Source organism: Hippoglossus stenolepis, chromosome 2, assembly GCF_022539355.2.
Source record: "Hippoglossus stenolepis isolate QCI-W04-F060 chromosome 2, HSTE1.2, whole genome shotgun sequence".
Lineage (NCBI taxonomy): Eukaryota > Metazoa > Chordata > Actinopteri > Pleuronectiformes > Pleuronectidae > Hippoglossus > Hippoglossus stenolepis.
In genome coordinates this window covers 23,356,051-23,378,608 of record NC_061484.1, presented here as the reverse complement: position 1 = coordinate 23,378,608, position 22,558 = coordinate 23,356,051, and the positions used below count along the sequence as shown (strand labels likewise).

The following is a 22,558-nucleotide window of genomic DNA, read 5'->3' as shown; positions in this document are numbered from 1 at the left end:
AAATAGATATGATATTAAATAACACCGGCAATGTTTTGTCCTTCAGACGGTAAAAACACACTGGTCTCTATTTATAGGCTGGTTTATTTTTAGCCACAATGGTGCCAGAGGATTTGACAAATTGAAAAGCGCCACACGTGACAGACCCAGCCTCCACAGTTCGCTCCCTCCTCTCCCACGCGAGCATCGCTCTTCGTTCTGTCTCTCACCGTCTTGTTGAGGAGTTTGTGTTTTTTTTTCTTTTCCTCTTTCTCCCTCCCCGACGTTATGTCTCATTTTCTCTCCCTCTCTCCGTTCTTCCTCTACCTGCTCCCTCATTCATATCATTCCCTATCTCTTCTCATCTGTCCTCCTCTCCCCCTCCTCCTCTCCATTCAGTCGTGAAGCACTGACTACTCAGTCACGTTTTGCTTCATACTTCCACAAACCCCCGAAGGCAAGTCATTCCAGGATATTCTACAGCAGAGCAACACACCAACTGTGTCACTCTCAGAGACGGGGGCACAACACGCCAGCACATACACACAAACACACAATCACACACACAAGCCTGATTCTTATTTTCTTTAAATTTACATACGAATCTTAACCTGCCACAGCTGATATGGTTTACCACACAGATATGTCTTGTTTACCATTTGCAAACAAGCCAACCAGCATCCAAAGCAAGGAACGGGATTTTGCTGAAGGCAATAAACGGCACAATTCATTTCATTCAATTCATACGTTCATAAATGTATGCGGCTAAAGATAAAAGCACTTTTATTTTTATTTACTTGTATATTTTCTCCGACCCCCGCCTGCACTCCCACTCTCTCCGCCCAAAATCATTCAGCTCATGCTTCTGCTCTGCTCTCAGAGGAGATGGGCTAAAAATAGAGGTGTTTCCCAGGCACGTTCCAGAATTATTTCCCTCAGTCTCTAACCCTCCCTCCCTCTCTCTGCTCCTCACATGCACCCTCCACTCTCTTGCAGTCAGATACCACACATACACACACACACACACACACACACACTGGGACACACACATGAATCAAATCAATTCAATTCACCATTTGTTAATTGCTATTTACGTCCCAGATTCAAAAATCAAGCAGTTACCCCCTTTGGCTAAAATACATCAGAGGTTTGTTCGTTTGTGGCAGGAAGACTCAAGTAAAAGTAAAAATATCAGACTTATTGTCTTTGAACTTGCTTTGAAGGAAACACAATTTCTAACCAAATTATATTCAGCCAAAACATCATCTTTATGTTCCACATGGCAGCAGCTACATGTTTGTGATGGTAGTTGGGTCTTCAAAGGACGTGGATGTATGATGACTGTTTCTAGCAAAGACCGTGTATAAGGATATAAACACCCCCACTATCAAGAGATAAAGCCAAAATGTCCCAGATATGAACGCTGCCATCTTGAACATTTGCAATCAGGGGATGTTGCCGCTGTATCGGGGTCCCGTCCAATACTTGACCTATCATGAGTCAGTCTCAGGTGTCAATCAGTTCAAATAACTAATTAAAACAAAACTTTTCAAACAGAGTTATAAGAACTTCCTGAAATGAGAGAGACCATTTTTGAGAAAAATGTATTGAACATGTTCTTTGACTTTTAGTTTGGTCCATGTCCCATCAACTAACCTTAGGGGGAAAAAAACATTTCTCCTAAGGTTAATGAAAAACATCAGAAAAGCAAAAACTCACTATGAAGGGTTGCCTTGGTTTGAGTGTATCTGGAAACCAATATTTCAGGTTACCATATATAAAACATAGAAAATTACCCAGTAGAAAATGGTCAATGTCTAAAAGCTAAGTATTTTCCTTGTGGTTATTTCTCACTGTAGCAAACTGAGAAATACTCAACATCTGTCATCCATACTTCTCAATGACTACTTCACATAAGTGGGGATAGATCTCAACATGCATTTCATTTATGGAGGCAGGGGCTCGGTAACTGCAGCTGTGTCTGTATGTATAAAAAGGTTTGTTAAACCAATGCAGTCATGAAAACAAATGTGTAAGGAAATGAAGAAGAAATATAAAGACGTAAAATGGATTGCGTATTTAAAAAGAAATCCAGAGCCACTAAAGCGCAGTGACCACAGCACATTATCAGCAGCTCAGTGAACGTGAAGCTTAAACTTAATGACCGAAAAGCCACTGTTCCCAACACGCTCCTTGTTTGGTGCTGTAAAAAAGTCATTTTTGGTCCTGAGTTATTACTGCTGCTCCTATCTCCTGCCCTGGAAGATATTTCATATTTTAACAGGGATATCACCAGCATAATTTCTTTTGTCATACGTTTTTTTTTTCTGCTGTCATGGTGATTTCTATTGAGGCGGTTAATTAAATTCTCTCTTTCCCACCACAACCATTCTTTAATATATATATATATATGCTAATTGGCAGCCACTTTTCAGACCAACGTATTTTTTCCCCTGTGCAAAACTGACCCTGATAAATTGCATGAACCTGAATAAATCCGGCAAATGAGCTGAGTGCACACTCAGCCAAACTTCCTGTCTTCCCATCTTCCTGCCCTATCTTCTCGGTGTTTGTATGATCCCCTTAAATGCATGACTGCAATAAGGAAAGACCTGCACTCAACTGATTACTCTCGGGAACATACTCTTCATGTGAGAAAGTACATGACTCAACTAGAAACTAGGGTTTACGCCTATTATAAAACTGTCTCTATCTCCAAATGGATTTGGAGTGTTGTCCATAACGACCAAGTGTAGAGTGTGGATACCCAGCCTGTGTCTGTGGGGACCTGACGGGGGGTCTTGGTCGGGTTCTTTCACGTTTTCTGGGCTTCCTACTTCAGTTTTTACTCCGCAGGTGTCTGTAGTACATGAAAACGTCGGGCTCGGGTCTGGTTCCAACCCAAAAAGCAGAACACTTGTCGGGTTCGGGTCAGCTGAGTTTTCTCTGAAGCTCAATCGTGTTCAGACAGAAAATTGAAATTCTGCTAAATGTTGCTGTGGTAATAGAGGCTGACCCTAACCTAGCAAACCGTTGGATGAAGACGTGCAGGCAACAGGTTTTTAAAGATGTCATTTGGTGAAGTAGTAATTGGGGAGGGAGCCGCACCAGCTACTGTAGGTGCCGTTGGAACACATGGTCGACCAATCGCAAGTCAGTCTCAGCTTTTAATTGTGACGTTTCACCCCCCCAATTGAAAATACATCAGGGTGATGAATGTAAATGACAGAAACTATCTTTGAGAAAAAACTTATTTGACTTGTATTTTTGAATTTAAAGTCTGAGTCATGTCCCATCCACTAACATGAAGGAGGCAGGGTTAGCAGCCAGCCACCAGGCATCGATCAATATACTTTGGCTTCACTTTTGGTGAGCCGAAATGTTTTACAGTCTAAGATGCTAAAGCTTTAACTTTTTGAATAAAACACCCAATGATAAATAAACCATTGCTCTTCTTGTCGGCAAAAAGAGAAACGAACGATGAAGAAGAAGAGGAAGAAGGTTGTGACTCCTATTCAAGGTCACTTCATTCTTTTCTCTTGTCACTGATCTACGACATAACAATACAAAACCATTTGCACTGAAAACCAACCTGAGGATTTTGGAGATACAAATTTATGCAATTTAGTTTTTCATATCAACTCAAAATTTCACATTAAATGTGTGCGTTCATACTAAAAGAAAGAGAAATGCTCTATACAGGACACATAATGCAGCACATCATATAACATCAATCAGTAGTTCACATAAATAACGGTGGTGATAAGAACACTTCAGGTGAATTCTGTTCCTGTCCAGTAAAACATTTCCCTCATCTCATTTTCCCTGAGTTACAGCTTCAGAGCAGTCGGACGTGAAGGCTGCAGAGGAAAGACAAGTTGTTGTCGGTGCCCTGTGACCGACAGTAAGTGTGCCAGGACATGTTTGCCACCGGCAGCTAAGTAGCAATGCAAAATCCTGACAACAGTGTTAGTGCGGATCTAATGGAAAGTCTGTGTCACGGTGAGGCCGAAGCCCATGAGATGAAATTAGGTGTTGGAATGATGGGATTGCATGAGCTGAAAATGGAAGCTGATGTGTTTTACATCCACGTATATCCTCGTGCTTCTCGGGTGGTCACTGAGTTCTTCCAACTCATAATCTGGAGCTTTTTACTAAAAGCTGTTTCACTAAGGGGAAGTTTGGACATCTGTCCATCCGTCCATCCGTCCATCCGTCTATCTATCTATATCTGTCTGTCTGTCTCTCTGTCTGTCTCTCTGTCTGTCTGTCTGTCTGATAAAATATATCTGATAGAATATGTGAAGTATGAATATTTACGGATGTCCATCTCTGTATTACTTTATATATTAATAGACTGTGTTAAGTTCACTTTAAGTTTATACCATGAAGAGGACTCGCATCAGATCAGCACTGTTCTTTGTTGTGCCTGTCAGGTGGCACCAAGTTAGTTGAACTAAACTTGTTGATCTCAGAGCACATGGAGTCTCTTTGGATGTTGAAGGTGCTTCTGGGCTCCACCTTATTCCCACACAGACCTCCAGGGGCTCTTTGGTGCTGTTGGATGCCATTAGGCACTGGATTGTACAACATTCACTAGACAAACGCTCTCTGGCTCATCAAAGTAAGGAGGGATGTTTCAGGCTCATGGGAACATGAGTCCTGCAAGTGCATCCCCCAGAAACCCCTAATGGCCCCTCGGGGACAGTAAAGAAGACCTTAACCTTAACTTAACCTTTATTCTACTTTTTTAGTTTTTCATTCTTCTATGAGTGAATTTGTAGTTGTTATTTTTACGAGTTTTTCTTTATTAGTTTTGAGATGTGCTTTATAAAAAAGATGTGATTTATTATTATTAAATGCATCTGTTTGATTTGACTTTAATTGTTACTGTATGTTGTGAATGAAGGATAACACACTCTCACTGAAAGCTCCTCTTAACACCAAGTGTGAACAGGCCGCTGTGAAATGCAGTAAATCCTGAAAAACCAACAACTTCTTCCTCAAACACAACCAGCTCCTCCCAGTCAGGATATTTCTGTGTCTCCTCCCTTCACAGGTGTGTCAGTGTAAGGACCAGTGAACAACAAGCAGTGAACTGTGGGAGATGAGTCACTGCAGGAAGTGAACGAGAGGGGGAGGAGCAGAGATCTGTTTCTGTTGAGAGGAAGTGAAACTATTCTACAGTCACTGGCACCAGCTGAAATGGCGCAGCAAGAAAATCAACTGGACAGAGAAAGATTCTGCTGTTCGATCTGTCTGGATCCGCTGAAGGATCCGGTGACTACTGGCTGTGGACACAGCTACTGTCTGAGCTGTATTAACACCCACTGGGACAAAGAGGAGGAGAGAGGAAGCTACAGCTGCCCTCAGTGTAGACAGACCTTCACACCGAGGCCTGTCCTGGGGAAAAACACCATGTTAGCTGATTTAGTGGAGGAGCTGAAGAAGACTGGACTCCAAGCTGCTCCTGCTGATCACTGCTATGCTGGACCTGAAGATGTGGCCTGTGATTTCTGCACTGGGAGAAAACTGAAAGCTCTCAAGTCCTGTTTGGTTTGTTTGGTCTCTTTTTGTGAAAAACACCTCCAGCCTCATTTTCAGTTAGCTCCATTTAAGAAGCACCAGCTGGTGGAGCCCTCGGAGAAGCTCCAGGAGAACATCTGCTCTCGTCACGATGAGATGATGAAGATGTTCTGCCGCACTGATCAGCAGTGTATCTGTTATCTCTGCTCTGTGGATGAACATAAAGACCACGACACAGTTACAGCTGCAGCAGAAAGGACTGAGAGGCAGAGAGAGCTCGGGCTGACAAGACAAAGAATCCAGCAGAGAGTCCAGGACAGAGAGAAAGATGTGAAGCTGCTTCAACAGGAGGAGGAGGCCATCAATGGCTCTGCTGATAAAGCAGTGAAGGACAGTGAGAAGATCTTCACTGAGCTGATCCGTCTGCTGGAGAAAAGAAGCTCTGATGTGAAGCAGCAGATCAGATCCCAGCAGCAAACTGAAGTGAGTCGAGTCAGAGAGCTTCAGGAGAGACTGGAGCAGGAGATCACTGAGCTGAAGAGGAGAGACCATGAACTGAAGCAGCTCTCAGACACAGAGGATCACAACCAGTTTCTACACAACTACCCCTCACTGTCACCACTCAGTGAATCTACACACTCATCCAGCATCAGGATCCGTCCTCTGAGGTACTTTGAGGACGTGACAGCAGCTGTGTCACAGGTCAGAGGTCGACTACAGGACATTCTGAGTGAGACAGAGACAAAGATTTTACAGATTGTGTCTCAAGTGGATGTTTTACTGCCACAACCAGAGCCAGAGGCCAGAGCTGACTTCTTCAAATATCCACAGGAAATCACACTGGATCCAAACACAGCACACAAACGTCTGTTATTATCTGAGGGAAACAGAAAAGTAACACGTATGAGTAAAGAACAGTCTTATTCTGATCACCCAGACAGATTCACTGGTTGGCGTCAGGTCCTGAGTAGAGAGAGTCTGACTGGACGTTGTTACTGGGAGGTGGAGGTGGGGTTGACAGGAGTAGTTAGTGTAGCAGTTGCATACAAGAATATCAGCAGAGCAGGAAACGCACTTGAATGTGTATTTGGATTCAATGATAAATCTTGGATGTTAAATTGTAATGGAAACAGTTATAAATTTTATTACAACAACATCAACACTCCAGTGTCAGGTCCTCGGTCCTCCAGAGTAGGAGTGTACCTGGATCACAGTGCAGGTGTTCTGTCCTTCTACAGCGTCTCTGACACCATGACTCTCCTCCACAGAGTCCAGACCACATTCACTCAGCCTCTCTATGCTGGAGTTACGGTTGGTAAGGATGGAGACACAGCTGAGTTCTGTAAACTCAAATAGCGTCACATCTCTCACCAATACATGGCGTGGAGAAATGGATATCACTCAGCAAGAAGTCAGACAATCAATGAACACAGCCAGAGAACAGCTTTACCGTGCATTTCCTGATCTCGGCTGTCTGTCATCTCAGACACTCACTGTTTCCAGTATGTTATTCTGGAAAAAAGATCTGAGCTGTTTGCTACTCAAGAGTTTAAATGTTACAAACTAAGGGCTTCATCACATTTCAGCCTGATATCACTGAATGGTAGTTGTCTGTGTGTGTATTATACCAGTCATCCACTAGCATTAGAGGATGATGACATTTAACCATGATTGTTTGAATAAAGCTTTAAAAATAACATTTTACTCTGTGATATTTTTGATGTAAACACTAAGTGACCCAGCGAACGCAGTGCTAATTCAATCCCACTGAGAAACTAGAAGCCGGGGGTTTACACCTATTATAAAACTGTCTCTATCTCCAAATGGATTTGGAGTGTCGTCCATAACGACCAAGTGTAGAGTGTGGATACCCAGCCTGTGTCTGTTGGGACCTGACGGGCCGGGTTTGGGTCGGCATCAGTCACGTTTGCTGGGCTTCCTACTTCAGTTTTTACTCCGCAGGTGTCTGTAGTACTTGAAAACGTCAGGCTCGGGTCTGGTTCCAACCCAAAAAGCAGAACACTTGTCGGGTTCGGGTCAGCTGAGTTTTCTCTGAAGCTCAATCGGGTTCAGACAGAAAATTGCGACCCGAGCTTTACTGTACTGATCCTTGCGGAGCAAACCTGTGCTAATCCGGAATTCTGCTAAATGTTGCTGTGGTAATAGAGGCTGACCCTAACCTAGCAAACCGTTGGATGAAGAGGTGCAGGCAACAGGTTTTTAAAGATGTCATTTGGTGAAGTAGTAATTGGGGAGGGAGCCGCACCAGCTACTGTAGGTGCCGTTGGAACACATGGTCGACCAATCGCAAGTCAGTCTCAGCTTTTAATTGTGACGTTTCACCCCCCCAATTGAAAATACATCAGGGTGATAAATGTAAATGACAGAAACTATCTTTGAGAAAAAACTTATTTGACTTGTATTTTTGAATTTAAAGTCTGAGTCATGTCCCATCCACTAACATGAAGGAGGCAGGGTTAGCCGCCAGCCACCAGGCATCGATCAATATACTTTGGCTTCACTTTTGGTTAGCCAAAATGTTTTACAGTCTAAGATGCTAAAGCTTTAACTTTTTGAATAAAACACCCAATGATAAATAAACCATTGCTCTTCTTGTCAGCAAAAAGAGAAACGAACGATGAAGAAGAAGAGGAAGAAGGTTGTGACTCCTATTCAAGGTCACTTCATTCTTTTCTCTTGTCACTGATCTACGACATAACAATACAAAACCATTTGCACTGAAAACCAACATGAGGATTTTGGAGATACAAATTTATGCAATATAGTTTTTCATATCAACTCAAAATTTCACATTAAATGTGTGCGTTCATACTAAAAGAAAGAGAAATGCTCTATACAGGACACATAATGCAGCACATCATATAACATCAATCAGTAGTTCACATAAATAACGGTGGTGATAAGAACACTTCAGGTGAATTCTGTTCCTGTCCAGTAAAACATTTCCCTCATCTCATTTTCCCTGAGTTACAGCTTCAGAGCAGTCGGACGTGAAGGCTGCAGAGGAAAGACAAGTTGTTGTCGGTGCCCTGTGACCGACAGTAAGTGTGCCAGGACATGTTTGCCACCGGCAGCTAAGTAGCAATGCAAAATCCTGACAACAGTGTTAGTGCGGATCTAATGGAAAGTCTGTGTCACGGTGAGGCCGAAGCCCATGAGATGAAATTAGGTGTTGGGAATGATGGGATTGCATGAGCTGAAAATGGAAGCTGATGTGTTTTACATCCTCGTATATCCTCGTGCTTCTCGGGTGGTCACTGAGTTCTTCCAACTCATAATCTGGAGCTTTTTACTAAAAGCTGTTTCAATAAGGGGAAGTTTGGACATCCATCCATCTGTCCATCCATCCGTCCATCCATCTATCTATCTGTCCATCCATCTGTCTGTCTGTCTCTCTGTCTGTCTCTCTGTCTGTCTGTCGTGTCTGATCTGATAAAATATATCTGATAGAATATGTGAAGTATGAATATTTACGGATGTCCATCTCTGTATTACTTTATATATTAATAGACTGTGTTAAGTTCACTTTAAGTTTATACCATGAAGAGGACTCGCATCAGATCAGCACTGTTCTTTGTTGTGCCTGTCAGGTGGCACCAAGTTAGTTGAACTAAACTTGTTGATCTCAGAGCACATGGAGTCTCTTTGGATGTTAAAGGTGCTTCTGGGCTCCACCTTATTCCCACACAGACCTCCAGGGGGCTCTTTGGTGCTGTTGGATGCCATTAGGCACTGGACTGTACAACATTCACTAGACAAACGCTCTCTGGCTCATCAAAGTAAGGAGGGATGTTTCAGGCTCATGGGAACATGAGTCCTGCAAGTGCATCCCCCAGAAACCCCTAATGGCCCCTCGGGGACAGTAAAGAAGACCTTAACCTTAACTTAACCTTTATTCTACTTTTTTAGTTTTTCATTCTTCTATGAGTGAATTTGTAGTTGTTATTTTTACGAGTTTTTCTTTATTAGTTTTGAGATGTGCTTTATAAAAAAGATGTGATTTATTATTATTAAATGCATCTGTTTGATTTGACTTTAATTGTTACTGTATGTTGTGAATGAAGGATAACACACTCTGCCTCTCACTGAAAGCTCCTCTTAACACCAAGTGTGAACAGGCTGCTGTGAAATGCAATAAATCCTGAAAACCAACAACTTCTTCCTCAAACACAACCAGCTCCTCCCAGTCAGAATATTTCTGTGTCTCCTCCCTTCACAGGTGTGTCAGTGTAAGGACCAGTGAACAACAAGGTGTGAACTGTGGGAGATGAGTCACTGCAGGAAGTGAAGGAGAGAGGGAGGAGCAGAGATCTGTTTCTGTTAAGAGGAAGTGAATCTATTCTACAGTCACTGGCACCAGCTGAAATGGCGCAGCAAGAAAATCAACTGGAGAGAGAAAGATTCTGCTGTTCGATCTGTCTGGATCCACTGAAGGATCCGGTGACTACTGGCTGTGGACACAGCTACTGTATGAGCTGTATTAACACCCACTGGGACAAAGAGGAGGAGAGAGGAAGCTACAGCTGCCCTCAGTGTAGACAGACCTTCACACCGAGGCCTGTCCTGGTGAAAAACACCATGTTAGCTGATTCACTGGAGGAGCTGAAGAAGACTGGACTCCAAGCTGCTCCTGCTGATCACTGCTATGCTGGACCTGAAGATGTGGCCTGTGATTTCTGCACTGGGAGAAAACTGAAAGCTCTCAAGTCCTGTTTGGTTTGTTTGGTCTCTTATTGTGAAAAACACCTCCAGCCTCATTTTCAGTTAGCTCCATTTAAGAAGCACCAGCTGGTGGAGCCCTCGGAGAAGCTCCAGGAGAACATCTGCTCTCGTCACGATGAGGTGATGAAGATGTTCTGCCGGACTGATCAGCAGTGTATCTGTTATCTCTGCTCTGTGGATGAACATAAAGACCACGACACAGTGTCAGCTGCAGCAGAAAGGACTGAGAGGCAGAGAGAGCTCGGGCTGAGGAGACAAACAATCCAGCAGAGAGTCCAGGACAGAGAGAAAGATGTGAAGCTGCTTCCACAGGAGGAGGAGGCCGTCAATGGCTCTGCTGATAAAGCAGTGGAGGACAGTGAGAAGATCTTCACTGAGCTGATCCGTCTGCTGGAGAAAAGAAGCTCTGATGTGAAGCAGCAGATCAGATCCCAGCAGGAAACTGAAGTGAGTCGAGTCAGAGAGCTTCAGGAGAGACTGGAGCAGGAGATCACTGAGCTGAAGAGGAAAGACCATGAACTGAAGCAGCTCTCAGACACAGAGGATCACAACCAGTTTCTACACAACTACCCCTCACTGTCACCACTCAGTGAATCTACACACTCATCCAGCATCAGGATCCGTCCTCTGAGGTACTTTGAGGACGTGACAGCAGCTGTGTCACAGGTCAGAGGTCGACTACAGGACATTCTGAGTGAGACAGAGACAAAGATTTTACAGATTGTGTCTCAAGTGGATGTTTTACTGCCACAACCAGAGCCAGAGACCATAGCTGACTTCTTCAAATATCCACAGGAAATCACACTGGATCCAAACACAGCACACAAACGTCTGTTATTATCGGAGGGAAACAGAAAAGTAACATTAATGAGAGAAGAACAGTCTTATTCTGATCAGCCATACAGATTCACTTATTGGCCTCAGGTCCTGAGTAGAGAGAGTCTGACTGGACGTTGTTACTGGGAGGTGGAGGTGGGGTTGATAGGAGCAGTTAGTGTAGCAGTTTCATACAAGAATATCAGCAGAGCAGGAAACGCAAATGAATGTGTATTTGGATACAATGATAAATCTTGGATGGTTCATTGTGATCGAAACAGTTATCACTTTTATTACAACAGCATCTACACTCCAGTGTCAGGTCCTCTGTCCTCCAGAGTAGGAGTGTACCTGGATCACAGTGCAGGTGTTCTGTCCTTCTACAGCGTCTCTGACACCATGACTCTCCTCCACAGAGTCCAGACCACATTCACTCAGCCTCTCTATGCTGGAGTTAGGGCTTGTAATGCTGGAGACACAGCCGAGTTCTGTAAACTCAAATAGCGTCACATCTCTCACCAATACATGGCGTGGAGAAATGGATATCACTCAGCAAGAAGTCAGACAATCAATGAACACAGCCAGAGAACAGCTTTACCGTGCATTTCCTGATCTCGGCTGTCTGTCATCTCAGACACTCACTGTTTCCAGTATGTTATTCTGGAAAAAAGATCTGAGCTGTTTGCTACTCAAGAGTTTAAATGTTACAAACTAAGAGCTTTATCACATTTCAGCCTGATATCACTGAATGGTAGTTGTCTGTGTGTGTATTATACCAGTCATCCACTAGCATTAGAGGATGATGACATTTAACCATGATTGTTTGAATAAAGCTTTAAAAAGAACATTTTACTCTGTGATATTTTTGATGTAAACACTAAGTGACCTAGCGAACAGCAAGCGCAGTGCTAATTCAACCAATCCCACTGAGAATCAACACCCGATTCTGCAGCTAATTATCTTAGACAACTAAACTAAGCAATCATTTAGTGATCGAACTCTTTTCACCTGAAATTACTCTGCGTACTTTGCCACATCACACTAGTTCCTGCATCGACATTATCATTTGACAGAAATCGTGCACTGACGCCATTTCTGAGATGCGTGACCGAATTTCAGCTTCATCACACGTTGCTTGTCGAGCAGTGAACAGCTGGTGGGGAGGAGCGATCAGTTGCTCCCGACCGGCTGTTGGACGATCTGATGAATTTCTGATGTGTCCGAGAATTTGGGCTGTCGATCGCCCAGTTGAAGCATAGTCACGAGTCAATTCCCCAAACTCTGTGCCTTTTTCTCTCACTGCGCCTGCACGACACCGTTAAACAAAGTGAAACCAGGACATGGCATGAACTGGACATTTACCACGGATATTCCACCTCTTTATTTACGATGACACGGTTTGAGCGTCCAAATTGTGAGCTTTGGATTTACATCGCAGACGATTCATTTGTTCCAAAGTCGCACGTTGCATTCGTGCCCTGCTTAATGTTGCAGGCTGTGCAATCCAGTATCTGCTGGATGCAAGTAGTCAATTGATTTGCTGTTTTATTGGGATTGCGTGAACCCTCAGGCTGTCGGGTTTAAACATTAGCACAGCATCGAAAGGAGGATTTTTTGACTCCCAGGCGCAGATTAAAAACCAATGATCTGCTGATTGTTCGACGTAATAACTGTTAACCTAATTACCTGTGATCTATCGTTGCCTAATTCACGTGATTTTTTTAAAAACTCAATATTTGTCATTTCCATTCTTCTGTTCTGTGACTGTTTTCCCATTTAAATATGAGCTACAATTGAATTTCCGGGTCATTTGCAGCAGTGGGTGACACCCATGAGACTCTCAGAGTGTTAATATGCTCATTAGCATGCTGTTCACTTAGAGCCACACTGCTCAGGTTAATCCTCTCTCTGTTAAAAGCAAAAATAACAACCTTGGGTTCTGACCCTTTTTGTCCAAGCGCCACAATCTATTATTCAATGTTCCATTTTTTTTCTCTTACTCATTAGTGCCTGATAATGCGATGAAGTGCAGAGATGCATGATGGAGGAAATGTTATTCTAGACCTACTGGCTGATCATCTTATATTGGAGAGCAAATTAGTGTTTTTATGATTTATGTGCCCCAGTTGTTTGATGTTGCGTGTCCGATAAGCCTCCTGAGAAGTATTCAAAGTTTACTCAAATAAATGGCAATGACCCACAAAAAATATGAAGCGAAAATGATAACAAATTTGAGTTAAACTTCACTGCAAGTGAAGATGGTTTTATAAGTGAACTAAATGATAAAGAGCCTGTGATGTTTAACACTGAGTAAACGTCAGGTTTTCAATAATTACTGAAAATCATTATTGAGTTATCCATCCTTCCGTTTATCCATTTACCAAAGAGCTTGCCTTGGATTTTTGATTAAATTATATACATAGATTAATTTAATGTAGAAGTTAGAGCACATTATTTTGAGCTGCGTTGTCTCCCTGTAACATTTAGAATGGATTTCTTCTTATGTGCAAAGCCCTTAACAGATTAGGACGACGCCACTTTACGAACACCCTTGTTCATTATTTGCCTTCAAGATAATCTGTCGCCAGTTTATTGGAGGTTTTGCGGCTGAAAGAAAATCTTTCGTCAATTATGCCACAAAGCTACGCAACACACAACCTATAGATTGATAGTGATAGCTGGCTAATATTTTAAAAATAGAGCTAAAAACTCTATCTTTAATATCTATAACTTTACTGGCACAGGCTTTGCACTTATGCACTGCTGCTTTTAGATTTCTATTTAATTTTGTAGAGGTGAGAAAACCCATCGAATTTTGGTGGAGGGGGTGGATCAGGGAAAAGAATGTGAGACGTGAGGTGTTTATCAACATTTTCACTTTTTAACCAAGGAATAATTCACAGATCCAGATGGAAGAAATCAGGCACGTTTAGGGGACTGATTTCTATGAGTGCGTGAAATTTGGTGCAGCTTGATGGAATTAAAGGGGCCTTGGCGAAGGTCGGCGCACTTCTGCGTCTATTTTCAATAATGTTTTTTGGGGAAATTCCATTTCAAGGACGGCTGGAAACCACTTTGTAACTCCTATAAAGAACATTAACTGTTATCATCACAATACATCAAACAAAAAAGTAAAGAGAAACTTTTCCATCAGATCATGGTTCTCTCAAAAACAGTTTATGTGTGATGGGAGTCATTTGTGCTGCTGGTGCATTAGCTCGACCTGGCTTTGTTCACAGGGACACAGATGATAACGTAGATCTCCCCAGATTGAGGTAGAAGCAGGTTTAAGAAAAACATGCGTCGTTTGATGACGTCCAACAGAATGAAAACACGGACAATGGTCAAGCTACTCTTGGATTAAAGAAGCAACCGGCTATATGTTTTCTAAGATGTTTCAGTGAATCCAACGACTGAACATCTTGCAATCCCTCCATTAATCGGCGAATCCCTGTGAAATTATAAAGATGATTGGAAAAACCTGCTTTCAATGCAGGAGGAGACATTAGAGGGGAATTTTCCTCAAAGGACAAATGAACACACAGGTTTACACAGAGCCCCAAAAACGGATTTATCAGAAAATTAAAAAAACATTATTGGACAACACTGTCAGATAATATATAAAAGAGAAGCAACCATGTTACAATAACCAGGTGTGGTGGTATCAATTCTGTCTCATTAGACGATGAGTAAAAACGAGGAATAAGCTGAGAAGGAAAGTCAACAGTAACCAGGTTTATTCAAGGTTTTGTGATTATATTCTCCAACAGCTTATGGGGTTCTTTGACAGCAATGTGATTACAATACTGGAAGGAAAATTAAAACGCACCATGTATGGAAGTTAATTTAATCATCCAACAACCCCAAAGAAAAAACAGCTGGGGGTGTGACTAAAATATAAAATATTATGCTGAGTGAATATCATATTCACTTTATATTTATGTGATCATGTTTCAGTTTTAGTTTATTTCTTACTTATTAGGTTTTTCTCTTTTTCTTCTGTCTTGGTTTCTTTGATCAATATTTCTTTTTGCACATTTGATAGTTTTGTTTGTTGATTATGGTGAAATTATAGCTATTTATTTCATCACTCAATTTCCGCAGCAAATTTAAACCGTGATTTACTGTAAAATGAAGTTCCACCATTAATATTTCATAAGAATTTTTTTTCTAATGAATGCAATTTAAATCTTTTTTTAATTCATTTAATGCTAATATAACATTAATCACACTTAGAGGATAGGTGGTACAGATGATGGATGGATGAATAATCCACAAGATGAACACCTTAAGTGAAGTGCCGCAAGAAAATTACTATGAGACATAAAACCAACAATAAGCAGGTTACTTAAGCTATTTTATCTTTGTTATGTATTTAATTAAAAACTTTAAACTACTTAGATTGAACTAGAATGACACTTAGAGGCGCACATACCTCCACCAAGTTTCATGAAGCAGAAAAGAGCAAAAGCTCTTTGGCTGAGGTAATTATCAAAGCTGACAACTCTTATTTTTCAGTATCATCAATTTGCATGAAACATGAATTTCATCAAATACATTAATTAACCCAGAACTTATTTCTAGATAATGGTGGTTAAGAACTAGTTTCAGAAATATTTCCACATCGCCACAAAAAGTCACAGAAGAAAATTGACTATTGCAGCAAATTCTCACAGCAAATTGTCCCCGACTGACTCCTCAAAAAGAAATGTATCCTGACAAAATGAAAAGATCTCACCGATAGTTACATCACTGAGTCTTGTTGTTCTCCAATGGAAAAAGGAGCAGAGAATTCACAATGACTTCAAAGGCATGGTCACTCTGCTGCTTTTGTTTTGTCCAGATTAGATTTCTCTGTCTTGCCACCTTGGAAGAAATCCAACCATTGTCTGGTCCGAGAGAAGAAGCCATGTTCTGAAACATCCTGTGTTGGACTATAGAGGCCAAGCGGAGCAGGGGAACAGATGGGTCAGATCCTGTGAGGGTATTTAAGGATACTTTAAGGTTAAGGGTATTTAGAGGCCAAACAGCTCTTGACTGGTCAAGTCCATCATCTGACCTCAAGTCGGCGTCTGTCTCACCAGCTCAAGACTGAAGCCACAGACCAGAAAACAAAACAGCAGGAAAAGGAAGAAACATCTATGCTGATATCACTGTGTCCTTTTCACATAGGTAATAACAAGGACAATTTAAAAATATAAGGAACTGTGAAGCATTTTGGGGGAGACACTTATTTGGTCTCAAGTTAAATAAGAAGCTCAACATCATTCCCATGCACATCAAGTATACGAACCTAGAACCATGAGAGATAAAGCATCAATCTGTCAGCAGGAAACGGCTAAATAATGACGTGGAGAACTGATGAGGTGAAAGGTCAAGTTCTATCATTTCACCGGCCTGCGACAAGAAGGTGAAACAGGTTTGGTCCAAGACCTAGATGTTGTTTTGGCCTCTCAGCGAGCGAAAGTACTAAATACTACAAGAAGCAAGTTAAATCCAAATCAAAGACACTTCAGTCCCGGTGGAGGGAAACTGAAGGCCACAAAGAAAACAGAGAGAAGTGAAATCAACAGAGCAAACGGAAATCAAAGTGGTTCAGTTCACATCTACAGTAATTTCTCTCAAGGGATTATGGGGAATTCTGATAACGAGCCGCTCGCTGGCGTACTAACCACGGTGTTCTTGAACGCACCGGTCCTCTTCCAGCGTGCGTCATGTGGTTGTGATTAAATGCCTGACTGGCCTTTTACCCCACTCGCTCTTTTATTTCTCATCAGCAGTCGTTTTGTCAGCTCTGTGATGATTATGATAACGAGTTTGTTCTTGAGATTTGGGGGGAAAACAGACATTTACTTGAGATGCAGCCGGGGTCACTGACCCGTCACCTCGACCAAAACCAAAGAGGCAAAGTTATCTGGTGCTAAACAAAACCGTACTTTACTTTTTTTAGCCTTTAAATCATGTTAAAAGGTATTTTCCCTCATCAAGAGCAGACGAGGTCAGATTCATGAATAAATACATTAGCACTTGAGATGATAAAGAATACAGGCTTTAGTTGTACCATAAATATAAAAACGTCCATCGTGATGTCTCATTCTGAAGTCTGCAGATTACTGACAGTGTCTCAGGTTCCTCCTGGAAACTGAAAGTCCATTGAAACCAGATGGTATTATGGGATTGGACGGAGCAGTGACCGAGCCCGTTTGTGTTACCCTGTCACACGGTTGTTGTTACCATGGTCACAACGTGGCTGTTTACCCTGATTGCACCTCGTAAATGACCGTCACAAGGCACAGTTTTACATAGGCTGGAGGTAGATTGTTAATATCTACTTTCTAAAGTGCATGTGGCTTAAACAAACCCCAGCACTGAGCAGGAATCAGCCCAATAAAGAAAGTACGTCTGTTGTATTTAGGCCTGTTTGTGGGCCTCTCTGTTTCTACTACAAAGTTCCAATGGACATTTGAGGAAGTTTAAGGCTGAGGACAAACCAATGTGTTTGAAGGATGATAATGAAACTGGAGAATGAGGTCGTCTGGAGGGTAATTATTAAACACACATCCTAATATTTGCAGCTTATATGAGAGCAGAAAGACACAGTCTTTAATCATATTCCAACACTTGCTGTTGTTGTGAATAAATCTGTCAGTTCCCGCCTGTAAGGTTCGTCCTGAATGTGTCTCCGCTGAGCAAACAGTCGATTTGTGAATGAAGTTTCTCGAAAGTTTAACTGAATAAACTGTAAAAGTAGGTTAAAGAATAAAGAGGAAAGTCAACGTTAGCTCGTTGAATAGAAGTGAAACCGAGGACGGCATTTACATTCATTGCCTTGTCTGAGATTATATTAGATGTATCCATCAGATGAGAGGATTTATAAAATGGAAATCAATCTCGGCTGCGAGCAGAACCAATAGTGCCGCACGGTAGGTCATCTGTTGAGGTACACACACACAAAGAAAGACACACACACACACACACACACACACAAACCTTTAATATCCATTTCATCACCATTTCACCCCTTAGCTGCTCCCCGGCTGCCTTAACTATTAAAGGGCAGTTCCCATGAGGTGTCCTGGTCAAGGATATCACTGCCTGTAATCTCTCAGTACAGATATGACAAGATTGTAAACTGTCACCGGCCAATAATGACGCCGCAATGCTCTTGAAATACTGAATCATGTGTGGCCGCTGCGGCACGGCTCCTCTCTTCCTTTGAATAACGGCTCGCTGTGGCCTGACACCGGCCCATGCGAGGCAATATGATTCGCTAATAGGGCGAGCTGGATATTGATGGAGGTCACACGGTGGAGACGGTAAAGTGGAACCGTACGGTCAGAACTCACGGGGAAAAACAGCCGGTAAAAGCAGCGGGCGGCTCAACCTGGTCAGTCCTTGGTGGGCAGCGGGTTTCATCATCACACAGGGACACCGTGTCAGGACATGGTCACTTTTATGGGTCAGGCCGGCAGATGATGACAGAATGTGTTTCACAACCATTTCATTTACAGGTGGTAAATGGGTTTTTCTGTAATAGAAAAAAAAAAAGGTCCAAGGTTCAGCCTGACAGCAGCTGAAGCCTACAGCAGAGAAAAGGAAACGTTAGATGCACAACTTGCTGTTTATAAATGACGTCTTTTTGATAGTTCAGATAGTCGAGACAGATCTACAAAAACGTCAGTGATGAACTCACGTATTGAGATGCTGCAAATACCATTAACAGTCGATCCATAGGAGCAGAAGGTCTCAGGATAAATGCATCAAAGGAGACTGTGACGGGTTCCATAACGTATTTTTTTCATATATGAGGCGACAGGTAACTGGTGGACGCTCAAGATACTTAAAAATATGAGTCAAATTCATACAGCATCTCTCTGTCATTCACACTTTCTCAAATTTACTATTTGGCGTACAGGGTCTCGCCGTACAGGAAATGGGGATTGAACCACCGACCCTCCAGGCTAGCGCAGTGTCATCAAACTCCTTCTAAGCTGCATTTAAAGAACTCCAAAGCCTCCTCACAAACACACCACGTATTCTGTGTTTAACACTTGAGTTCTTTTCAATGTAACACCTGTCCGTTTGCACATCTTCCCCTCGTCTTTGCACCGCGCGCGCTGAACAAAATAACCTAACGACACCTGACGGTTCAAGGTCACCGCCGCTGCCAGTCTTGGCGCTGCTGTGGAAATGGAACCTTTAATCTCATTACAGGTGAGCTACAGCAATGATGCATAACAAACATGCATACATCAACCTTGTAAACACATGCTCGGCTACATGCTCAGACATGTAGAGACACACACACATGAACACAGTCAGGTCCTCGTGATGTCAGTTAATAATAACTTATTATCATTACAGCGATCCGTGCTTAGTCATCTCGCTCTGGATCCAAGTGGAAGATTGCACATAATAGCAACAGCGAGATAATGAAAGCGCTAATAATACATGTGTAAATTATACGGCAAGGAGCTCGTCGCAAATCCTAAACGGCGAGTGAAGTGTTTGTGTTATTGTTCCCATTCAACGCCTGATTATTATGTGCATACTTGTAGATTTGTTGTGAAGATGTTCACTCTCACTCAGAGAATTATCTCTTTTCATGCCAGTTTGAAAAGAAGAGGTTTGGGTGTTGGAACGGTTTCCCCTTCATCTGTCAGCAGCCATTAGGCACGACCAGAACACCGACTAGCTAAACAGGGTTGGCACTCGCTACGCCCTTCTCGCTCTATGCAAATCGGCCCCTTTGATGTTGAGCCGACAGCACAGGGAAGGACAGAGCGAGGAAGAAAAGACGGGAGCGAGGGAGGGGAAGAGGAGGGCGACGTGAGACGGGCTTGTTTTCAATCAGCAGCTGGCTCTAATGAGGACCTGTGTCAGCAAAACAACGCGGCCACGCTGCCGACTGACCCAAGCAGAATTTCGAAGGGGGCTGCTTTAGGAAGAACAGGAAGCTTTTTATTCTGCAAAACCTCAAACCGAGTGCTGATCTGACTTAAATCTCTCCTTGCCATTTGTTTTTTGTAAGATGTGCTCTTACAACTGAGCATTCTCACAACTACGGATGCCATAGATTACATTCTCGAATTTTATTCCTGCCGCGGTTCCTCGGCTCCTCTGGGAGTTATGCATGCTATTAAAAAAAAGCACTAAATGGAGTCTGGGAGGTTACTTGTGTATGTTATTAAATACGGTTTCCATTAGGAAGCCATAATTGTAATGGCACGGGGGCAAGTGACTACATACTGTACAGGTATCAGGTAATAGTTGCAGGCAGTTTTTTAATTAAAAGTCGGACTGACTTCACTGGAAGCTGCTACCACACGGATGCAACCGATATTACTGTTATTGCAATTTAATTGAAGAATTACTGAAGGCAGAACTCCATTTTCTCCTGGTTAAGCAATGTGCAGCTGCAGGGAAGCGGTAGGTGTGCCACCCTTACATATCTGTCATTAAAGAGAGGAAAATGAAAAAAGGTGACGGCCCCGGAGATGCGGCAGCAGAAAAACCGGTGGGGAATATTCATGACATGATCTATACACCAGATGTAATTTTTCACGACTATGACAAGAGATGAATTGTTCTACACTCATGTGGCGCTGATGTCGACCAAATATGTCATGTTACAGAAACGCTGTTTTCACGACATCATGCTGAGATCAAAAAACACATCTGTTTCATCGTGATCTGAGCAGAATTCACATCAAATCAATCTGTTCTGCTGTCAGCGAGCGTCGGTTGAACGCCTCCGTGTGGGCGCAGCTTCTCCCGCTCATTGGCTTTTATGGAGAAACCATCAGATTTACAGAATGCGAGACTAAATGAGAAAGCATAATAAAAGTTTGCATGTCAGCCAATGGGAGACATGTGATCCATGTAAAAGTACGACTCATCATTATCTTTATATGCAAACTCCTCAGAGGTAATGGAGTAGTGTCTCTAATTGCCATTGTGATAAAAAAAAAATTAAAAACTAATTAGCAAGTTGCTGTCTGAACTCAGAAAATACTTATTAAACAATCAGGTACTGAGTCCTCATTGCATATGATGCATAATGAACTGAGTCAGCACTGTCACTGTAACCTGGGCTCCACGTAGAGTGAAGTTTAAAGGGAATGAAGAGAGTTTGGAAACAGGTGCAAAGAACAATACGCCCCCAGAAAACTGAGAAAAACACTTTCTCCAATTTGACTTGATAATGTAACTGAGCTACAACTAAATGGAATATAAATATATATAATTAGTCTCATTTATTTCAAACCTACCTCGTGATTTTGTTACATTAAAACTTACGTAAATAAATATCAAGTATCAAGTTACATCATAGATCATTTAGAAGTTAGTATAAAACTAAACTGTTTAAAATACACTGCTCCGAAAAATAAAGGGAACTCTTAAATCACTCGTGACATCTTGATGAACGAATTAATCAAGTTGGAAATCTTTACTGATTCACTGACAATTTGTTTATAACAGATTCACCAAATTTGGAGGATTGTGGCACTTGGGGTTCAAACTCTCCCAGCTTGGCTGTTTCCACTGGCAGCTCAGCCATTTGTTTTTTCCATTGGCTGGAGCTGACACAAAGTCGATCCAGAGCAGCTGCAGATCGTCTGGAGCGAATCTCTGTGCAACGAACTCACATCAATTTGCATCGACTAAGAGGATACGTGTGATGATTGCCTCGATTAGAGGGAGTTAGATAATGGCAGGGAGAGAAGCTGACCTCCTGAATATTAACCCAAACCTTTATGTGAACAAATTACCAGTAGATTTAAATTCCAGCCCTCGCATATGGCCATGAGCTCTGATCCTGAATTAAATTTGAAGTTTGGATTTCTGAAAGGAGCTACAGCTCTGTACTGAAAGAAGTTTTGGCAGTTTCAGTATCTGATTAGGATAGGGTATTCCAAGCACGTCCAACCGGGAGGAGAATCCAGGACAGAGTCAGAGCACAATGGAGGGATCGTACATCCCATCTGATCGGGGGACGTCTCAGGGAGGGTCCCCCAGGAGGAGCTCGAGAACAAAGCAATAGGAAAAGGGCATCTGGCTACTGTGTAGGATGGATGCATGGACTGGACAACATTTACATAAATATTTGGCCCAATATGTGATTTAATTTGGTTAGAAGTTAAACATTTCACTTTAACAGAGGTTGGGAAATTAAAAGAGACACTCACTTTATTGACTGAAGTTTAAATAGACAAATATGCACAATAACTTTTCAAGCTTGCCACCTTAACATAAGCAAAGATGAAGCGTAACACACAAAATAATCATGCTAAAGCAGAACCAAATGCAGAATATCCAATTTCAAGTTATCCTCTCTACAGATTTGAGATTTTCCCTCCCACTGGTTTGAAACAACAGCTCCGGGCTCACAAACACACCTGAGTTGCTGCTCAAACAGAACAGAGGCCAAACACAAGCTATCAGCCATCGGCTTCTGATGAAGGCTTCGCCTGCTGTGCCAGGTTTGAGCCCA

General features: G+C 42.3%; 2 protein-coding genes across 2 annotated transcripts; both read left to right on the top strand.

The window, feature by feature from the left end:
- Nucleotides 1-5,184: 5,184 nt before the first annotated feature.
- Nucleotides 5,185-8,561, top strand: LOC118121939 (E3 ubiquitin/ISG15 ligase TRIM25-like). Its single transcript, XM_047342378.1, has 3 exons — nt 5,185-5,862; nt 8,126-8,183; nt 8,500-8,561. The coding sequence occupies exons 1-3, from the start codon at nt 5,185-5,187 to the stop codon at nt 8,559-8,561; spliced, it is 798 nt and encodes a 265-aa protein (XP_047198334.1).
- A 1,254-nt stretch (nt 8,562-9,815) lies between these two features.
- LOC118121648 (E3 ubiquitin/ISG15 ligase TRIM25-like) lies at nt 9,816-19,054 on the top strand. The gene is made up of 2 exons (XM_047342377.1): nt 9,816-10,542; nt 18,980-19,054. Exons 1-2 carry the CDS (start codon nt 9,892-9,894, stop codon nt 19,052-19,054), a joined length of 726 nt encoding a protein of 241 aa, XP_047198333.1. The 5' UTR covers nt 9,816-9,891.
- The last annotated feature ends 3,504 nt before the right edge of the window (nt 19,055-22,558 follow it).